The sequence below is a fragment of the Microtus oregoni genome, unplaced genomic scaffold (assembly GCF_018167655.1).
Source record: "Microtus oregoni isolate MIOR12 unplaced genomic scaffold, Mior012 000098F_ref0000018, whole genome shotgun sequence".
NCBI lineage: Eukaryota > Metazoa > Chordata > Mammalia > Rodentia > Cricetidae > Microtus > Microtus oregoni.
Window position 1 is genome coordinate 2980914 of NW_024544711.1, and position 20598 is coordinate 3001511.

Consider the following 20598-nt stretch of genomic DNA (forward strand, 5'->3'; position numbering starts at 1 on the left):
GGAGTTTGCACATTAACCATACTAACTAAGACTAATAACCACATAAGCGAGTTCCTTTCAGTGCCATTTGATATAAGGCCTGGTTAGTGGCTGTTTAATCATTCATTCATGTAGCTACCAAACTTTCTAGAGAATGATGATCTTGCTGCTAAAATTTTATCTTGCCTTTGACTATTCAAGTGTTTAGTTTCTATTCTAAAAAATTCTGTCTGTTGGTTTATTTTTGTTCCCCTTTAAATACTATAATGTTTTTTTTCTTTTTCTTTTTTTTCCTTTGTTTTGTTGTTGTTCTTATATTGTTTTTTAAGACAGGGTTTCTCTTTGTAGCCTTGGCTATCCTAGGATTTACTCTGCAGACCAGGCTGGACTCAAACTCAGAGAAATCCGCCTGCCTCTTCCTATCTTTTGGTGGAATCCTTTAAATTGTGTGTGTGTGTGTGTGTGTGTGTGTGTGTGTTCATGTGCTCATGCTTGTATGCATATATACCACAGCATTTGTGGAGGTCAGGATAACTGTTAAGAGTCTGTTTTCTCCTTCCATACTTTGATAGATTTCTTAATGGTTCTGAATAGAAGGTCAGGATCCCTTTAATCACTTTATGGGACTTGTTTCAGTTCACATGAATGGTTAAGAAAAATACCTTTTTTTTTTTAAGATTTATTTACTTATTATGTGTAGTGTTCTGCCTGCATATATCCCTGTGGGCCAGAAGAGGACACCAGAGCTCATTACAGATGGTTGTGAGTCATCATGTGGGTGCTGGGAGTTGAACTCAGGATCTTTGAAAGAACAATCAGTGCTCTTAACCTCTTAGCCATCTCTCCAGCCCTCCAGAAATGCTTTTTTTATCTCATTGTAATTAGAAAAGTAAAGTTATTGGGAACCAAACTTCATTAGTTTTATTATCTTTAATGAATATTGTTAGGTATACAAGGTTGAACTTGGCCATGATAGGTTGTGCTATCTTGTGTAACTAAATGGACCTATACATTAAAAGAATTGAAGTAGAGTAAGTGCTCACAAGTATTAAATCCTCATTGTTTATCATTTCATTAGTACTGAATCCTTAAAATATTTAATTAGTTAATGTTGATTCATTTTTCTGTTTCTTTAATAGGAACATGAATCTGAAGGTGGAAGAACACCTTTGATGAAGGCTGCAAGAGCTGGTCATTTATGCACAGTTCAGTTTCTTATTAGCAAAGGTAAAGCAAGTTTAAATGGTTGTGACTATGAAGCAGGTGGATAACTTAGTCATACCCAGCAACAACCCTGCTCATATAATCAGAATTGCCAGGAATAGGAACACATTGAATGCTGCCTTTCTAGCTTGTAGGAATGCTAAATAATGCCATTATCTGAACTTATTGTTAAACAATTTTAAAAAATCATCTAATGTTGCAAGAACATTCAGCTGGGCATGCAGGTTTTAATCCCAGCACTCAGGAGGGATAGTGGGTAGTGTCCCATTTCTTGTTCTAGGTTCTAGTTACACGGGTGTGTTTACTTTGTGAAAATTTTCAAGCTATACACCTATGATTTATACATTGTTTTGTATCTGTATCATAATTGAGAATCATCTTTAAATGATATTGTAGACTGGTTTGCTTTTCACCTTTGTTAAAATTACTGTTTTTCTTAAAGGTGCCAATGTGAATAGGGCTACAGCCAATAATGATCACACAGTAGTATCACTGGCATGTGCAGGAGGCCACTTGGCCGTGGTTGAACTACTATTGGCTCATGGAGCTGACCCTACTCATCGACTCAAGGTATTCTACATTTTTTGTTTTTGTTTGTAGTCAAAGGCTGCTTGTTTGTTTTCCATCTGCCCAGATCCAAAATAACCACACTGAAACTATATTAATTGCAACAGTGCTTGGCCAATGACTCTAACGTATTCCTAGCTGGCTCTTATATCTTAAATTAACCCATTTCTATTAATCTGTGTATCACCAGGTGGTTGTGGCCTACAGGTAAGGTTTTGTTCATTGTAAGGTTCCATCCGACATCTGTCTCCTGCGGTGGCTACATGGCTTCTCCTGGACTCTGTCTACTCTCTCTCTATATCTTTTCCAGCCTGGCTATATTCTGTTAAGCCATTGGCCAAAAGCAGCTTTTTATTACCGATGATATTCACAGCATACAGAGGGGAATCCCACATCATTTGCTTGTTGTTGGGTGTTTTTTTGTGTGTGTTTTGTTTTGTTTTGTTTGTTTGTTTTGTTTTTTTCAAGACAGGGGGGTTCTCTGTATATCTTTGGCTGTCTTGGAACTCACTCTGTAGATCAGGCTAGCCTCTAACTCACAGAGATCCTCTTGCCTCTGCCTCCCTGAGTGCTGGGATTAAAGGCGTGTGCACCACTGCTCGGCTTGTTTTTGTTTTTTGTTGTTTTGAAACAGGGTTTCTGTATATAATTCTTGCTATCTCTGGAGCTCATTTGTAGACCATAGTGTATACTGGTCTTAAGCTCACAGAGATCCTCCTGCCTCTGCCTCACAAGTGCTGGAATTAAAGGCATGCAGCACCACACCCAGCTCAAGGTATTTACTTAACTATATACTAGCTGAGTATGGTAGTATATAGTAACAGGATTGTCAGGTATGCTGAAGCAGTACTATTATTGTCAGTTCAAAACCTGCATGAGGCTGGGCAGTGACAGTGGTGCATACCTTTAATCCTAGCACTTGGAAGGCAGAGGCAGGCAGATCTCTGTGAATTTGAGGCCAGCCTGGTCCACAAGAACTAGTTTTAGTTCCAGGACAGGCACCAAAGCCACAGAGAAACCTTGTCTTGAAAAAACAAAACAAAACAAAAAAAACAGCATGGGGTAAATATTGAGACCATGTTTCAAAACAAAAAACAGAAACCACCAAATAATAAATTATTATTAGAGGTATGTTTGATCATTTAGTGCTTAATATTTATTACTCTTAAATATAATTTGAACTGCCTGTGGTAACAGTATTTGAGAAGCCTGAGCCATCAGGATTGCCTTAAGCCCAAAGTAATTTTGGGGCTAGATAGCAAGACTGTCTCAAAACCTGAAAATAAAATTATTACATTTTATTTTATTTGTCTTACTAGATAATTTTATCAGATTATAAGAATAAATTTATAAAAAGTTAACTATGATCAATTATTTCTTAGGATGGATCAACAATGCTTATTGAAGCTGCAAAAGGTGGCCATACCAATGTTGTTTCTTATCTATTGGATTATCCAAATAATGTTCTGTTGGTTCCCACCACAGATGTGTCTCAGCTTACCTCTCCTTCACAAGATGAATCTCAGGTAGAGTAAAATAGAATATTTTTTGATATAGGTATTCTTTGAAAGTTTTTGTTTAATGAAAACAGAAATCTTAATTATTAAGTTATCTTGGAAGTTCCTAGTATACTCCAGTTCAGTAAATATGTTAGAATTTTATTTTCTCTTTTACTTGTATAGAATTTGAACAAGAGTAAATTGACCAGTATATAGTGAGTATGTGGTTTGTACTCCTAACTATAATTGGTGCTGCAATGCTTTTCACTTCAGCAAGAGATAATAACATTAATATTAATTAACCTAAATCATTGAAATATTGTCTTGAGTCTTCAAATTCAGTATTCTCAGAAATTATTCCTTGGTGAAGGCTTAAGAAGAAAATGTTAAGTTTCAATAAATAAAGTTAGGGGATGGGAGAGATGGTTTAGCAGTCAGAAGCACTTGTTACTCTTGCAGAAGACCAGGCCTTGGTTCCCAGCACCCACATGGGGTCACAACCATCTGTAACCCCAATTCCAGGGGAACTCATGCCTCCTTCTGACCTCCAAGAGCACATGTGGTACACATACATACACTCAGGCAAAATACTCATATACGTAAAATAAATCTAAAATAGAAAAGAACAAACTTGTTGGCATATGAAGAAGACATAAAACAATATATGTTTTTTATTTATGAACCTTTGTTTTCTTCTATGATCTGAGATGACTTTTTTCTGAGTTGATGTTTTAGGTTCCACGTGTACCCGTACACACACTTGCCATGGTTGTGCCTCCCCAGGAACCTGACAGAACTTCCCAGGAGACATCTCCTGCCCTCTTAGGAGTACAGAAAGGTTAGTTGTTAAATTATTTTCCCTTTTCAACTAAATAAATTATACTTTAATGGTTAATAGATATAATGTACCTGTGAGCTGATTGAGAAATATAACTTCAACAAATGTCAGTACTGTTAGTGGATGCTTAGGAAAGTCCTAAATACTAGAAAAATGACTTACTGTTTTTCTGTTAACATGCTGCTTGATATAGTTTTCCATTGATAAAATTACTTAAATAATTTAAGCTTTATATTATATTAAAGCAGAAATTTTTTTTAAATTTATTTTTATTATGTAATGGTGTTCTGCCTGTATGTATCACTGCAGGCCAGGAGAGGGCACCAAATCCCATTACAGATGGTTGTGAGCCACTATGTGGTTGCTGGGAATTGAACTCAGGACCTTTGGAATAACAAGCAAAGCTCTTAGCCACTGAGCCATCTCTCCAGCCCATAAAGCAGAAAATTTTGTCAAACCATTTTTTTAGCTACCTGACAGTTCTTATTTTGGTTTTCAAGACAGGCTCTTGCTACCTAGCTGTGGCTGGCCTAGAACTCAGTACTTGGACTAAGCTGGCCTAATTTTGTGGTATCATTCGGCCTCTGCCTCAGTGCCAGAAATAGGAGCATGTGCTATAACACCTAGCTTTTATTTGACAATATTTTAGCCAAACTGTAGAAATAGGAGCATGTGCTATAACACCTAGCTTTTATTTGACAATATTTTAGCCAAACTGTAGTGTAATAATAAAAATATGTGCTGGCTACCTTGGTAAATATTTACAGCATCAATTTAATCAATGAGAAAGTGGTTGAAGAATTGCAGTTTTGCTTTTATAATGCAGGAATACAGTGGGTGAACCTGGTCAAATGATTATCAGTCTGTGAAGATCAAAATGTATATGAATAAAATCTAGATGACTTTATTAATGAAATATTTTTTTAAGATTTATTTATTTATTTATGTATACAACATTCTGCCTCGATGTATGCCTGCACGCCAGAGCAGGGCGCAAGATCTCAATACAGATGGTTGTGAGCCACCATGTGGTTGCTGGGAATTGAACCCAGGACCTCTGGAAGAGCAGCCAGTGCTCTTAACCTCTGAGCCATCTCTCCAGCCCGGAATAATTTTTTTTTGACATTTAAGACAGGACTTTACGTTGTAACCCAGGCTGGCCTGGAATTCTCTTTGTAGCCCAGGCTCCCCTCATGCTTATGGCAATCCTCTTGCCTCAGTGTTTTGAGTGCTGGGATTGTAGGCCTGAGACCCAAATTATTATTATTATTATTATTATTATTATTATTATTATTCACTCTGTTTGAAGGACTCAAGCTGCTAAGGTTTTGTTCTCCTATCTTTTTATCTCTAGATATACAGTATCTTCTCTTGATAATTATATTTTGTAATCTGAGTTTGCTGAAGTAATTTCTAGGATTTTAAAAACCACATAAGAGTTGGAACTGTTAGCCGGGCGATGGTGGCGCACTCCTTTAATCCCAGCACTCGGGAGGCAGAGGCAGGCGGATCTCTGTGAGTTCGAGACCAGCCTGGTCTACAGAGCTAGTTCCAGGACAGGCTCCAAAGCCACAGAGAAACCCTGTCTCGAAAAACCAAAAAGAAAAAAAAAAAAGAGTTGGAACTGTCGCATAGTAGTGAAACATTTATGTAGCATACATGAGGCCCTGGATTTTATCATCAATACCCACTGCCCAAAAACTTAATGTAAAAATTTTTATGAATATATCTTATTTAGTGTATAAGAAATAAAAAGTGATTGAAGTCACAGTTAGATACATGTTTATATGTTAATGTAGCCACCATATCTGTCTTCCTTCTATTTTTAATCTTAGCAAATGAAACATACATTTTTAAAGTAATCTAACCATAATAACCAGCTAACACCCATTTCTAAAATATTTTAAAGTACCTCTGGGTTTTTTTTTCCAGATTAAAAAAATTATTAATGTGTTCATATTTTCACATGATGTGTGTGGGAATGCATGTGTGAAAGTCAGAGAACAACTTTATGGAATGGGTTCTCCTTCCAGCTCTACTTGGGTTCTAGAGATCACTCAGGTCACCAGGCTTGCAGCAACCACCTTTACCTTTAGGATAATTCCACCATCCTCATGTCTCTCTTCCTCCTAAGTACTGGGATTACAGGTTCATGCCCCTGTACCTGGTTTGTTTTTGTGTTTGAATGACTAAACGCCATAAAGGACTGTAAGAATTTGGGCTTCAGAAATTCAGGGGTTTTTTTTTGTTTGTTTGTTTGTTTTTTGAAACAGGGTTTCTCTGTTTAATGGCTCTAGCTGTCCTGGAACTAGCTCTGTAGACCAGGCTGACCTCGAACTCACAAAGATCCACCTGCCAAGTGCTGAGATTAATGGCATGCACCACCACTGCCTGGCTCAGAAATTCAATATTTAACAGTAAATAATTTTTCAACGTTCACACAAAACCACAAAATAACCAAAAAATAATCTAGACAAATTGTTCAGAGAGCAAATAGAGCATTTTAAATCTAGAGCTAATGTGTAAGCAACAGAAAATCTTGGGTGGTGATCTTTATGTTGATATTCATAAGCACGATTTTGCTTAGAAATTATCATATACTAGGGATCCACTTCTTTCTTCGATTCTGTTTTATTGTTTTTACTGAATGGTATAAAAATTAACCTTTTAAACACATTTTATTAAATTAATTTTTTAGTATTTTATTTTATTCATTTTACATACCAACCACAGTTCCCCCTCCTTCCTTTCCTCTCCCTCCTCTGTTTTGTTAAATTATTAAGGAAGGACAATAGTTAATATTTGTATCTAAACACTTGGGCACTTTGTCTTAACTACCTAACAATTATAAAGGAATGTATTGTTATAATATATTGAGTTCCATTGTCATTTAGTTAAAAAAAATCAGACTCATTGTAGAATCTTTGTCCCTGTAAATTCTGTTGTTGTTTTCTTAAATCACTTGGAGGCTGGAAAGTGGCTTAGCAGTTAAGATTTCTACTCTTCCAGAGAATCTGAATTTGATTCCAAGACCTATGTTGGGCAACTCACAACTACTTTTAACTACAATTCCAGAAGATCCAATGCCTTCTTTGTCAGTGGGCACACATACACAAATATTAAAATAAAATCTTTCAGAATGTATAAGTCTTTTGAGTTGGGTGTGGTGACGCAAGACTTTATTCCATCCCTTGGGGGACAGGCAGATCTCTGAGTTTGAGGCTAACCTAGTCAACATAGCAAGTTCCAGCCCACCCAGGGCTGCATAACTAGAGTCTGCCTTAAATAAATAAATAGATATGAGCTATTTGATTATTTAAAAATACACAATGAACACGGATAGGTTAGATATAAAAATCCACTTAAAACATAGATGTATTAAGTTTTTAAAATTACATTGTATTTATCTTGTGTATATGTGTGTGATCGCACAAATGGGAAGGTCGGAGGACACTTTGCTGGGTTGCTTAGTATGTAGAAAGCCCTGGATTCAATTTCTAATACTGCAAGTTTAGATTTTGTTAGCTTTCTTCTTTTTCTTTGTGGTACTTAGTACTGAAGCCAGGATCTCACACCCAGTGCTCACTCTACTACTGAAATATATACCCCTGGTAGCCCAATATATCTTTGTGTACCTCAAACCTTCTTGGGAAATAATTCCTTTTCTGTGACTTTAGTTACAGAAAAGTGCTATAGTACTTATAGTACTTGATTCTCACTTCCTTCTGACTTGTCACTTCTCTTTTCAGTACTTCAAATGTAGTGTTGAATTAATCACACTCAGTTCCTAGTAGTTTTGTCATTATAACTCTTCTGTTTTATTTTCTTGTATTATTTTCCCTTCCATTATTTCCCTAATGTGTCCAAAGTCCGCAGTCCTTTTCTTATACGTTCTTATAAAATGCTCACTAGTTTTCTCTGTGATTTCCTCCTGTATCATTCCCCCACCTTTTTTTTTTTTTGAGATAAGATCAAACAATAAACCTGGAACTCACCTATTTGACTAGACTAGCTGGCCAGCAGCCCCAGTGATTGCCCTGTCTCTTCCTCCCCATTGGTGAGATTACTGGTGTGGGCTGCTATACCTGACTTTTTATGTGGGTGTTAGGGATCCAGATTAAAGTCTCCATGCTTGCAAAGCAAGTACTTTACTAATGAAATCATACCATGTTTGTGTAGTGGGGTGTGTATGTGGGGGAAACAACATACATGGACACACACAGACATGTGCACACATCCCTGAGTGCAAGCATGAAGATGAGGAAGGAGTTCAGAGCCAGGTTTGGCTCATGGGATTGTCTCAAAAAAATGAAACTGACATATTAATTAAAGAAAATAATATGTAATATATACTTAAAAAAAATCAGGACATAGTAATGAACTTGGCCTTGTAGCACATTCTTTAATCCTAGCACAGGTGAAGTTGAAGCAGGAGGATCACTGTCAGTTCAAGACTAGCCTATACTACAAGCAAGATCTTTTCAAAATATAAACAAAAGGACTGGGTTGGTGGTAAACGCTTTTAATCCAGCACTTAGAAGGCAGAGATAGGTGGGTCTCTGAATTAGTGGCCAACCTGTTCCACATGGAGAATTACAGGCCAGGCAGGGCTGCACAGTGAAACTCTGTCTTTAAAAGAGCAGTGTTAAAAGTTGTACTTTTAAAACTTTGACGATGTCTAGAGAGATCCAGAAACAGAAGTGTAAGGGAAAATGTGTGCCGCCTCACCTCCAGAGTTGTTTATTGGAGTCAGTGTCATGAACTCTCATGCTTTTATGAGAAATTATTAAACTATAGAGAAAAATTTGCATATGTTGTAATTCAAATTGAATTTTCTTCTGTAAACTTTACTAATATCTCTACTAATTTTTAAATATGTTTATGTAAGTTTATGCATTCCCAAACTTACCAATGTGCTTTTACATATAACTGCTTTTATTAAAAAAAGATAGGTTGGGTAAATCTGTTATCATGTAACATAGATGGTCTATCTTTGGACATCTTGGTTAAGAGATTTCTGTGTTAAAACTGTAGATAACAAATGTTTTCTTTTGGTCATTTTTTTAAATTACACAATGTGCTAATTCACTGGTACAGATTTGAAAATAATAAGGTTAAGCTCATTTTAGTAGAGGACTAAATGTTTCACAAGTGCATACCTCAAACACCTATTGCCCATAGAAATAAACAAGTTAATGAAGGTACATCAGTGGTGGAGTGGGCATGGCTCAGTGGTAAAGCATCTACCACGCACAAGACTCTGGATTCCCTTGCCAATACTGCAACAGAAGAAAAGGTCTGGGAATGTAACTCAGTGATAGAATGTTTGCCTATCATGCACAAAACCCTCAGCCCAGTCCCCAGCAACAGAAAATCCCAAAATACAGCAATAAAGCTGATTTTAAACTGCTATAGATCACAGTTTCTAGTGAGTGCATACTTTTCCTAGGTTTGTTACTAGGGGGAAAAAAGCTTAGAGGAAACAATAAGTGTAGGACAGAAGCCAAACAAAAAGAAATGGTGTCTATTTCTATTTCTAAATTGTACTTGGTATGTCAACTCCATGATATCCATGTACACATTCCTGTATGTGTGTATGTACATGTATACATATCTGACAGTGGTTAATGTTTGAAGGGATTGGAAATCTTGTTTTCTTGTGTTTTTTAATACTTACTTCATGTTAAATTTTTCTCATCAAATGAAGCCCTTTTCAAATTTTTACCCACTAACTGGTATTTCTACAGTTTCAGGTGACATTTTGTTTTTACCACTCTTGGTTTATAGATTGTGTTAGTGCTTTGATGTGTTCTTGTCTAAACAGTTTTAACTCCCTAGTTTTGGATATTTCAACTATTGACTATATGAAAGAAAACTGCTTTTTATGCATTTTAATTTTTATGTTTTCATTTTGTTATGTATGTGCACATGCACACATGTCATGATGTGTGGAAATCAAAGGACAACTTGAGGGAGTTGGTTCTCTATTTCCACCAAATAGGCCCTAGGGATCAAACTCCTGTTATTAGGCTTGCAACTGTGTCATCTTGCTGGCCCATTGTGTACATTTAATTTTTTTTAAATTTAATGTGTATATGTGTGTGATTGAGTGTATTTATGTGTACCATGTATATGCAATGCCCATGAGTACCAGAAGACATGTTGGATGCCAGGAACCAGAGTTACAGGCAGTTGTGAGTTGCTCAACATGGGTGATGGGAACTCAACCCAGGTTCTCTGGAAGAACCTCTTCAGCCCCCAAATAATGCTACGTATGTTCTAAGAAATGTCTCTTTTAGTTCCATGCAGTATTTCTAATACAGTTGAGCATATCATTAGTATATCTTTCTGTGCTTAACATTCTTTTCTTGTTTTGGATCATCTTACCTGTGAATGTTTAATGCGGGCAGCCTTAATCCTGGTGCACTTGCAACTATATTAGGAAAGTTTGAAGGAATATCCAATCTTGCTGAGCCTTTGCATTTACTCTGCTTATGTCATTACATCTCTTTATGAAACTGAAATTTTTACTTGCTGTGCTAGTGGATTTAGACCTTGTTATTTGTTGTAGTTTTGCCTCCTTTTTCTTTCCTGTTAAAACATTTGGCTCCTATAGTCTTATGAAACTAATAATCAAATTATCTCTCAAATCTAATATCTTGGCTCTGAAAGAATAGTCTTTTCCTACCACTTTGCTTAAGTAGAAACATGAAATTAAATATGACATGCATTGCTGAATTTGCATTAGGAGTAAGTAAGCCTCTGAAAGTGACTGCAGTATGGTACTGAAACTGGTCTTCTGACCAAGGGGAAAAACCTTGGATCCTTTTAGTAAATTAAAACATAATGCATATTTTTGAACTACTTAAAGTTTTTTATTTAATTTTTTGGAGATGTAGTCTCAATTGTGTTGAATTCCATATCCTCTTCCTTCAGTTTGGTAAGGAACTGGTATTATAGGTGTGTGCCATCAGGCCTGGCATGTAGCTCTAAGAGCTCTTATTTTCCTTTATTCTGTAAGTCTTTTAAACTTGAGAATGAATTTTGGTATAAGATTTTTTTTTTCTTTTAAAATTTCTTATGTATGGGCTGGCAAAATGGCTCACAGGAAAGAGGCATTTGTCTCCTTGCCTGATGGCCTAAATTTGATCCCTGGATCCTGTACGGTAGAAGGAAGAAAACTGATGTCTGCAAGTTGTTTTCTGACCTCCACAGTATGCTGTGACATGAACACACACACACATTCTCCCTCTCTTCCTCTCCCTAAACAAACAAACAAATGTTAGAAAAAAAAAATCCTTGAATGTGATAGTGCATGCTTGACTTGACCTCCAGCACTCAAGATACTCAAACCCTGGGATGTGAATTTGAGGGCAGCCAACTGAGACTCAATCTTACACAAAAAGAACAAAACAGATATTAAATGACCTATGATTTTTAGTATTAACTACAATTCAGAAGAAGAATCGTCTATTTTACCCAGTTCTTTTTTTTAAAAAAAAAAAAAAGAAAGAAAGAAAATGCCTTTACTGGGGAGATGGCTTTGTGGTATAAAGCAATGTTGCTCTTGCAGAGGACTGGGTTTGATATCCAGTACCCATATAGCTACTTACAAGCTCTGATAACTGCAGTCCTGATGGATCTGACCCTCCTCTTTTGGCCTCTGTGGGTTCTAGGCATGCACAGACATACTTGCAGGCAAAGCATCCATACACATAAATTAAGTAAATACATTTTTTTAAAAATTAAAAATTGCTTTATTGTTTTTAACTATCAAGTTCACTCATTAAAATATGAAATGCAGTATGTTTTGGTAAATTTACCAAGTTCTGTGACAATCATCACCATCAAGTTTTGAGGGGTCCTCATTATTGTTACTCTTGACATTGAGACAGTCAGCCTCCCCCCACTTTTTTTTTTTAGACAGGGTTTCTTTGTAACTTTGGAGCCTGTCCTGGAACTAGCTCTTGTAGATTAGGCTGGCCTTGAATTCACAGACATCCACCTGCCTCTACCTCCCGAGTACTAGGATTAAAGGCGTGCGCCACCACCGTCTGGCTAGACAGTCGGTCTCAAAGTCCTCATCTCTTGCCTCAGTCTCCCATTTTTTGGGAGTCAGGCATTCACTACTCCACACAGTTCCCACTTAGCTTTAACTGCCCCTAAAAGATCTGTTACCTGTTTGCATTTGAACTTTATTCTCATTGCCATACCCCAGGGCCACTACTTTCTTTTCTGTCTTATATGTCTTTTCTCTATAAATTTTATGTTAAGTGAGATTTTACAGTATGTAACTTTGTGTCTGGAATCTTATTTAACTCGGTGTTTTGAAGTTCATCTGTGTTGGTAGATGCATCAGTTATTTGTCCCCTCGCCCCAAGTAGTCCTAGTTCTTCCTGAATAGAATTCATCCCTGAGTTTGCTCAGACAAATCAAGGAGCACCTCAAAATTTTTATTTATCCCCTTTAAGGCTATTAATAATTACTTTACAGCAGACTTGTTATAAAGGAGGAACAAATATATTTAATAACCTTAAATAATTTTTTTTAAAAAAATGTTATCAATATGAGTATTCCTATATGGAATGTCTGATTTTTCTCCCTATTAGTAACATTCATTGTTTCTCTCTTAAATGGATATTATTTAAATGGTTTATTTAAAATTAGATCCTTTGTGGTATAAGTTTAACACAGTGTTTAGGTAGAGCAATGTTAGCCTTTTTATTGGAGAATTTTATAATGACTCATATTTGGTTTATTGAGAACAAGGTTCTAGGTAGCTCAGGCTAGCCTCACATTCAGCTATGAATTGAGTATAACCCTTAATACTTGATTCTTCTACCCTGTCCTTTGAGTGTTGACTTTATTGGCATATGGGTTACCATGCCTGTCTAAAGAGATAATGTCTTGAGAAACTATTTCACATTGTATTTTAATGTAAGAATAGAATTATTTTGCCAACTTAAAAAACATTTGCCCCATTTGGTTCTCTTGGAATAAACTTTACTACTCACTGTGTAGCCTTGGGTGACCTAGAATTTACGTAGACCAGCTTGCCCTGAAACTCATGAGAATCCCTCTGCCTGCCTCTGCCTCTGAGTGCTAACATGCTCAGCTAGATTTAAAAAGTCCAACCTGATAAGCAAAATTCTGAGGTTTTTTTTCCTTCCTTTTCTCTTTGTCCCATCATAATTTCTAAAATCATCCTACATTTAAAAGTATATTTTTTTAAATTCAAGTTTGAGTTGATAACATCTCAGTTTATGCTGTGCAAAAACAGATGAGATAGTTGAGGTTTAATCTGCCTCACTAGTGTGACTTTTGAATCTTTCTATAGCATTAGTTATAATGGTTTGGGGAAGGAAGTCTGGGAGAGGGGAGGAATGTTTTTTGTGTGTGTTTTTATTTTTGGGACTCTGGTTTTTGGTTGTTTTTTTGTTTTGTTTTCTCTTTTTTTCTTTTTTCTTTTTCTTTCTTTCTTTTTTTTCTTTAGCATGGCACTTTTTCAAACGTTTTTCATGTGCTTAGGTGCATCCAAGCAGAAGTCCAGTTCCCTGCAGGTAGCAGATCAGGACCTACTGCCACCTTTTCACCCATACCAGCCTTTGGAGTGCATAGTAGAAGAGACTGAAGGCAAGCTGAATGAACTGGGACAAAGAATTAGTGCTATTGAAAAAGCACAGCTTAAGTCATTGGAGTTAATTCAAGGTGAGCCTCTAAACAAGGATAAGATAGAAGAACTTAAAAAGAACAGAGAAGAACAAGTCCAGAAGAAGAAGAAAATACTGAAAGAACTGCAGAAAGTGGAAAGGCAGTTGCAGATGAAAACACAGCAGCAGTTTACCAAAGAATACTTGGAAACCAAAGGTCAGAGAGACACAGGGTCTCCACACCAGCAGTGCTCTCATAGAGGAGTCTCCTTGGCAGGGGATGAAGATGGCAGTCCCCCAGAGGATCACTCTTCAGAATCACCCCAGGTTGATACAATCTTATTTAAAGATCATGGTATTGGTGATGAGCAACAATCTCCACCATCAGCAGAACAAATTGATTTTGTCCCAGTCCAGCCTCTATCATCTCCACAATGTAACTTTTCCAGTGACTTAGGTTCTAATGGGACAAATTCTCTTGTGCTTCAGAAAGTATCAGGTAACCAGCAGATCATAGGACAGCCTCAAATTGCTGTTGCTGAACATGAGCAGGGGCTGTTAGTACAAGAGCCAGATGGACTCATGGTTGCAACTCCAGCCCAGACGCTTACCGACACTCTTGATGACCTGATAGCAGGTGGGTTAAGAAATATATCTAAAATACTTTTCTCTTTTATCTGTGTGCTCAACTTCTTTAAATGCCCCTTCAAAAACACAAACTTTGTATTTCTCTATTTAAAACTGTCTTTGTAAAATTACTGGATTCCTTAGGAATTATGGAAGTGAATTTAAGCCCAGTAGCACTAACACATTAAGGGAGTTTTTCCCCTTTTCTGTTTAAAACAAACACACTTCAAAGATAAATAAGGTTCCCATAATTCTTTAGAAATTTGCTTTCAAAGACAGTTTGTTATTTCCTACATAGGAGCACTCAATAGAATCTTTTGTACAATTTAGAAGCACGCAGGTAAGGCTACCTATTTAATTTTCTTGCCTGTGAATTTCATGGTTGGACATGAGAATTTTAAGAGACACTACTTTTTGTTATTAGACCAATTTAATTATCTCTAATTAAATGGGAACAGCTGTACACTCTATGGTATAGAGTTTGTGTTCAGAAGATTAAAGTACATTTAAACTGTTGTACTTGTTTTTGAGATTGGAATTTTTGTGTAAACTCTTGATGAACAAGCATACAGAACACTTTATAGTGTGCTTGCATACATGCACATTCATGCACATACACATAGAAAGAAAAAAGGCTAATAATCTTAAAATGTATGTTTCTGTTTATTGTTGTGTGGAAAATTACAACTAGATATGAAATGAGGTGCACAAGTTTACTTTCCCTTTCATTGTCCTTGCAGCAGTGGGAAAACAGTGCAATTAATCATTTACCTTCCTAAAGATGGCTGGTGAATGTATCACCTCCATGAGAGCCCAGTTCAGAATTGCAGCCAGAATGGCTGCTGACAGTGGATGAAGACCAAGAACTAAGATGTAGCTGGAGTGATATTCAAAGGCAGGCCAGTCCTCTGTCTCTTGATTGCAACATTTTTTTCCTTATTGTTGTCTGTTTCCTCTTGTCATATTCTCCTCCCCTTCCTACCCCAATTATACTATCCCAGTTTCCTTTCTTCTTTTGTGAGCCTTTAGTCTTCCTAATCTTTACTGAATCTTTAAAAATGTGGAATAAGAGTAAATCAGGAATTTTTATTGGGTATATGTGTTACTTCAGTTGGTTATAGATATCATTTTGCCTTTGAGGCTCCTCTGCCATGTAATAGATAGTATTGTGCAGAGGAGAAATATCTAGTGTTCTTAAAATTCAAATACTAGGAGGTATTTTAAGGAGTTAGGATCTTTATTCTTTAATTTGAATTTTTATATTTTTGGCTTGTAGAGCTTCTCATGTTAAATTTACTTTAGCCAAAACAGCTCTAAAGGAAACTTGTAGTTAACTTTATGCTAATTATTACAGGTGTTTCTTAAAAGTTTTTATTTCACTAAAGTGTTTTTAAATAGAAATGACCTTGTATAGAGTTCACATGAGACTTTAAAAAATTACCTCAGAAAACATCTTTTTTAGTGTTACATGTTGACATAATAAAACTTAATATGTATTAGACATTAACTACTTATCAGATTGTAAATAAGTTTTAAATTGATAAATAAAAAGTTCCATATATGAAGTTTATATGTTTTGAAATACACGGTAATAATTGTATTCTCTTTTCAAGATGATGATGTCTCACTTAAAACTATTTTTCCCAAGTCTAATTTTCCTAATTAATAGTGACAAAAATTAGACAAACTTAATAGCTAACTCTATAGTTGTAAAACATTTAAGGATATCAGTAGGATTATGGATCAAGCCATAATTAAATAGAATTAATTCTATTTAAATTTATTTTCATTATTGAAAGAGAGACTGATATATATTCTTCAAAGTATATATCTATCCCTCTAAAGGAAATGTTAATTTTCTTCTTTAAGAATGTTTTCGCATTATTGCTTTTCTACCTAAATATTTTCATGAAAATTAATAAATTGTTTATATACATAACTAATGTTATAACTTATTTACTTACTCAGCCTGTAACTGATATGTCATACTCTCTACAATCCTAAACAGAATATCTAATTTTGATTAGAAACATGGTACCTCAGATCTTCTTCTGAAAGCCTTAGGATTTTAGCAGTTACCATAATAACAAATGATCTCAAAAGTTAAAATGTATATCAAATTAATAATGAAATTGTACATGATATGTTCATGGAAGCAGTTATTAGATCTGTTATTTCTAATTTTATGTTTGTATTTTGTCAGTTTTCATTAGCTTTAATTGCCATTTTTCTATTTTCTTGATTTTTTTTTTTTTTAAATCCCTTCTTGGGCAGGGTTTGTTGACACCTGTAATCCTAGCACCTGGGAAGCAGGAAGAGAAGGTCAGGAGTTCAGAGCCATCCTCACTACTTGTCAAGTTCAAGGCCAGTCCAGGCTATTCAAGTCCTGTCTCAGATAAACAAAAAGGAAAGGAAGGAAAATACGCTTAGATTAAAACCAAACCAAAACAAAAAGTTAAGTCTAGAAATTTAGAGCAATTTAAAGAAATTCAAAATAGTTTTCATTGTTGAGCGATTTTAGAAAGCATTTAATAAAAATTCCATTAATATATAAAGAGGATTGGTTAAAAAAATTAATTTATTTACATCTATGGAACATTTACCATGTGCCAAGCTTTGTGGTAGTTACTTCATTTGCACCTTCACAAGCTGTTTTAAATCCTCCCATAAAATAGATTCTCCTTGGGGACGAGGCAGAAATCCTTAATAAATAAATAAATTTAAAAAAAAATAAATAAAATAAAATAAAATAAAATAGATTCTCCTACCTCAGTTCCGTAGGAAAGTGAAGCTTAGAGAAGGGAAGTACAGAGTCTCCCCCTTGTACATTTCCCAGACTCAGGAGTTCTTTCTTACCTTTCTTTAATAAATCTACATCAATCTGCTCTACAAGAGGAATAATACGGGGAACTGCTAGTAAGTGCATAGTGCCAAAATCCACTCAGTTCAGCCATATTTAAGAACACTAGTTGAAGCTGGGCATGGTGGTACAGGCCTTGAATTTGGAGACTCTTGAGGCAGAGGCACGCAGATCCCTGAGTTCCAGGCAACCTAGAGATACATAATGAGACCCTGTCTTTTATTTACAAGCAAAAACAAAACAAAGAAAAGAGCCTTAGTGTTAGTGTCATGTATATGCATGTAGTTTGATTAAAAGTTTTGCTTTTATCTTAAAAATTCTATTATTTCTTATAACTTCTAAATCCTATTAAATAACAGTTGCTCTTACTTCTATATTAAGATTTGATATGTATGTGAGTTTTAATACAGCTTTGTGTCTAATACAGTATGGTTGTTGGTACTTGGATACATTTGTTTAAATTATAATTCTAGTGTAATTTGCTCTAAGTGCCCTTGCAGTGATCATTATTAAGTTTAAAAACAAAACTTTAGGCCTGAAGAATTGGCTCAGAGATTAAGAGCATGTACTGCCCTTCCAGAGGACCCAACTTCTGTTCCCAGTGCCCATGTCACGTGGCTCACAGTCACCAGAAGAGTTAGGCATGGTGGCACATGTCTTTAATCCCAGCATTCAGGAGACAGAGGCAGAGAGGCAGATGATTCTGTGAGTTTAAGGCTACCCATGTCTACATAAAGAGTTCCAGGCTAGCCAGGGCTTCATAGTGTGATCCTTTCTCTTACACGCAGATACATGCGCGCGCGCGCGTGCGCGCACACACACACACACACACACACACACACACACACACAAAAGATCAACCACTTATGTTCCAGGGGATCAAAATTCTGGCTTTGAGTATCCGAACATACATGTGACAACACATACATAACATATATACAATAATTAGAAATAAGTCTTTTTACAAAAGAATTTGGAAATCCTGTTATTTTGAGGAGATTTATAAGATACTACCTCTAATGTTAATATTTTATTTTTAACCTTTAGTTTTGCTTTGTTTTTTAATACAGAGTTTCCTGGCTGTCCTAGTACTAGCTCTATAGCCTCGCCCTCAAAAGCCGAGGCATGTATATCTCTGAGTTCCACCTGTTTGAGTGCTGGGAGTAAAGGTGTGTGCCACCACCACCCTGCTTAGGTTTTAAATGAAACTGTTTTATCATTACTATGATATATACCAAATGATAGCAATAAAAAGTTCTTGTTTTATTTTTTTGAGGTACTGGGCATCAGGACATCACCAATGTAAGGGAAGTCCTCTATGTCCTCAGCCCAGTTTGTTTTTTGATTTTAAAATAGGATCTCACTCAGTGTCCTTAAGTTCACCCGATAGCCAGGCAGGCTTTGAACTTGTAATCCTTATGACTTGGCCCTTGGAGCAGCTGGGTTAAACTTATACTACCAGTCCTGGGACTTCTATTTGTTTTTGAGACAGGGTCTCATGTAGTCCAGCCTCTGTCTCGCAAGTGCTAGGATTTACAGGTGGGTAGCACCATGTCCACTAAGAGATAAAATTTTACAACATATTTTGTCTACCAATAGCAATAACATTTTTATGTTAAGATTTATTATTATTCCATACCATATGCAAAATTTTTCTTGGTTTCATAAAAAGTCAGGTTAAAATATTTTACTTGGTTCTAGTGCCCTACTTTTGAACAGAGTAAAACTTTAATTTGAATTGTATATTGATTTTTTTTTGTTGTAGTTGTCTGGTTTTGTCATTTTAAGAGACATTTTGTTCAGAGATAGGAAATGTTTTAAAACTTATGAAAATGTTGTGGTTCTAAAGTATAATGTTCTTATAATACAACCTTTATAACTTTCATTTGTAATTAATCCTATTAAAGACACTTTCCATGGAATGGTTCTGATTGTCATTATTACAGAGAAACTATCCTAGGATAATGTAGTATAAAAATGTATAAAACATAATCCATGTTTTGGGTAATAGAACTGTTAAATACACAGGAAGTGGTCTTTTTTGTTTGTTTTTAAAGTAAGTTCTGTAAAGGAGTCTTTCATAACATCACATTCTAGCTTTCCACCCTAGTCAAATACTTTTTTAAAAAATTTAAAATACCTTGCTTTCAAAAAACCACTAAAAAAAAGAGATGACATGAATAAATGAATAGAAGAAATACAATTCTTCCAGGGTATATGTTAATAATTATAAGACCCACCACTGTAAATCTGTCAGTAAGGTGTTAAATATCAATCTAGTATGCCGGGGGGGGGTGTTTTTACGTATCAGGTATTTTGAGATATAACAATATTATCCGCTTCTTTCATTTTTGAATGACAAAAAGTTTAAAGCTTTGTGTCCAGTGTACATATTCTTTAGGTGAAACAAAAGTTTATGATATTATAATCATTCCTAGTTACTTTTGTGGTGAATAAAGTTGTTGGGATTTATATTGCCAAGATTGTTTTATATATCAGTGGGAAGCAAAGGAATGGTTCACAGAAGCAAATCTAGACATCTTAAATTTTGCTAAATCTAATAAATTAAAGTAGGATTGGCACATACCAGTAATCCCAACTCTTGGAAGGTGGAGCAGGACGGTCAGTAGTTCAGGACCAACCTAGGGCACATGAGACTCTCTCTTTGAAAATTAAAAGATCTAGTCAGTTACTAAGTTGAGTCCGTTATAAGTGTATTGCCATAGTGAAAGCTTCATTTTTTTTTTCTGTACTATTGGTTATGCGGGGTTTTTTTTCTGAGTTTTTCTTTCTTAAACAGTGATATTTTTATTTTCTAATACAGTGAATAATAGTACTGAAAGTATTGTAAAATGCCGTGTTTTACATTTATTGAGCACTTTCCTTGTGCCAGGCATGAGTAAGTGCTTTAAATACATTATCTCAGAAACTACTAGTATCTTTTAAAGATGTCCTTAACTCTTTGAGTCAGAACTCCATCCTCCATGAAACAAAAGATATAAGAGACATAAGATATAATTTTCAACTTTCTGTTTTCAAACACCACATTCTGGGTTTGTTTTTGTTTTTCTGAGACAAGATCTCATGAAATCCAGGCTGGCCTCGGATTTGCTGTGTAGCTGGGGATGACTTTGAACTGCTGGCCTTCCTGCCTCCACCTCCAAGTACTAGAATTACTGAAGTGTATTACCATTCAAAACTTCAAACTCCAAATTTTGTGATCTTTAATATAAATTTCTAGTATTCATTTTAAAAATAACTTGACTTTTAGAAGTTGATTTTAACTAACTGGTGCACATCTCCTTCCAACCACCCCAGACAGTGTTTCTCTATGTAGTCTGCGTTTAATCCCAG

At 35.6% G+C, this 20598-nt stretch overlaps 1 protein-coding gene across 10 annotated transcripts in view; it reads left to right on the forward strand.

The window, feature by feature from the left end:
- LOC121442933 (ankyrin repeat and KH domain-containing protein 1-like) overlaps positions 1-20598 on the forward strand; it is a 115896-nt gene that overhangs the window by 55177 nt on the left and 40121 nt on the right. For 4 of the 10 annotated variants that reach the window (XM_041644567.1, XM_041644568.1, XM_041644573.1 and 1 more), the window contains exons 11-15: positions 1119-1206; positions 1646-1773; positions 3153-3296; positions 4005-4107; positions 13636-14394. In XM_041644567.1, coding sequence (XP_041500501.1) covers positions 1119-1206; positions 1646-1773; positions 3153-3296; positions 4005-4107; positions 13636-14394 — 1222 coding nt within the window. Of the gene's footprint in view, positions 1-1118; positions 1207-1645; positions 1774-3152; positions 3297-4004; positions 4108-13635; positions 14395-18314; positions 18414-20598 lie in introns of all 10 variants that reach the window. The other 6 variants (XM_041644564.1, XM_041644566.1, XM_041644569.1 and 3 more) reach the window with 4 other exon arrangements.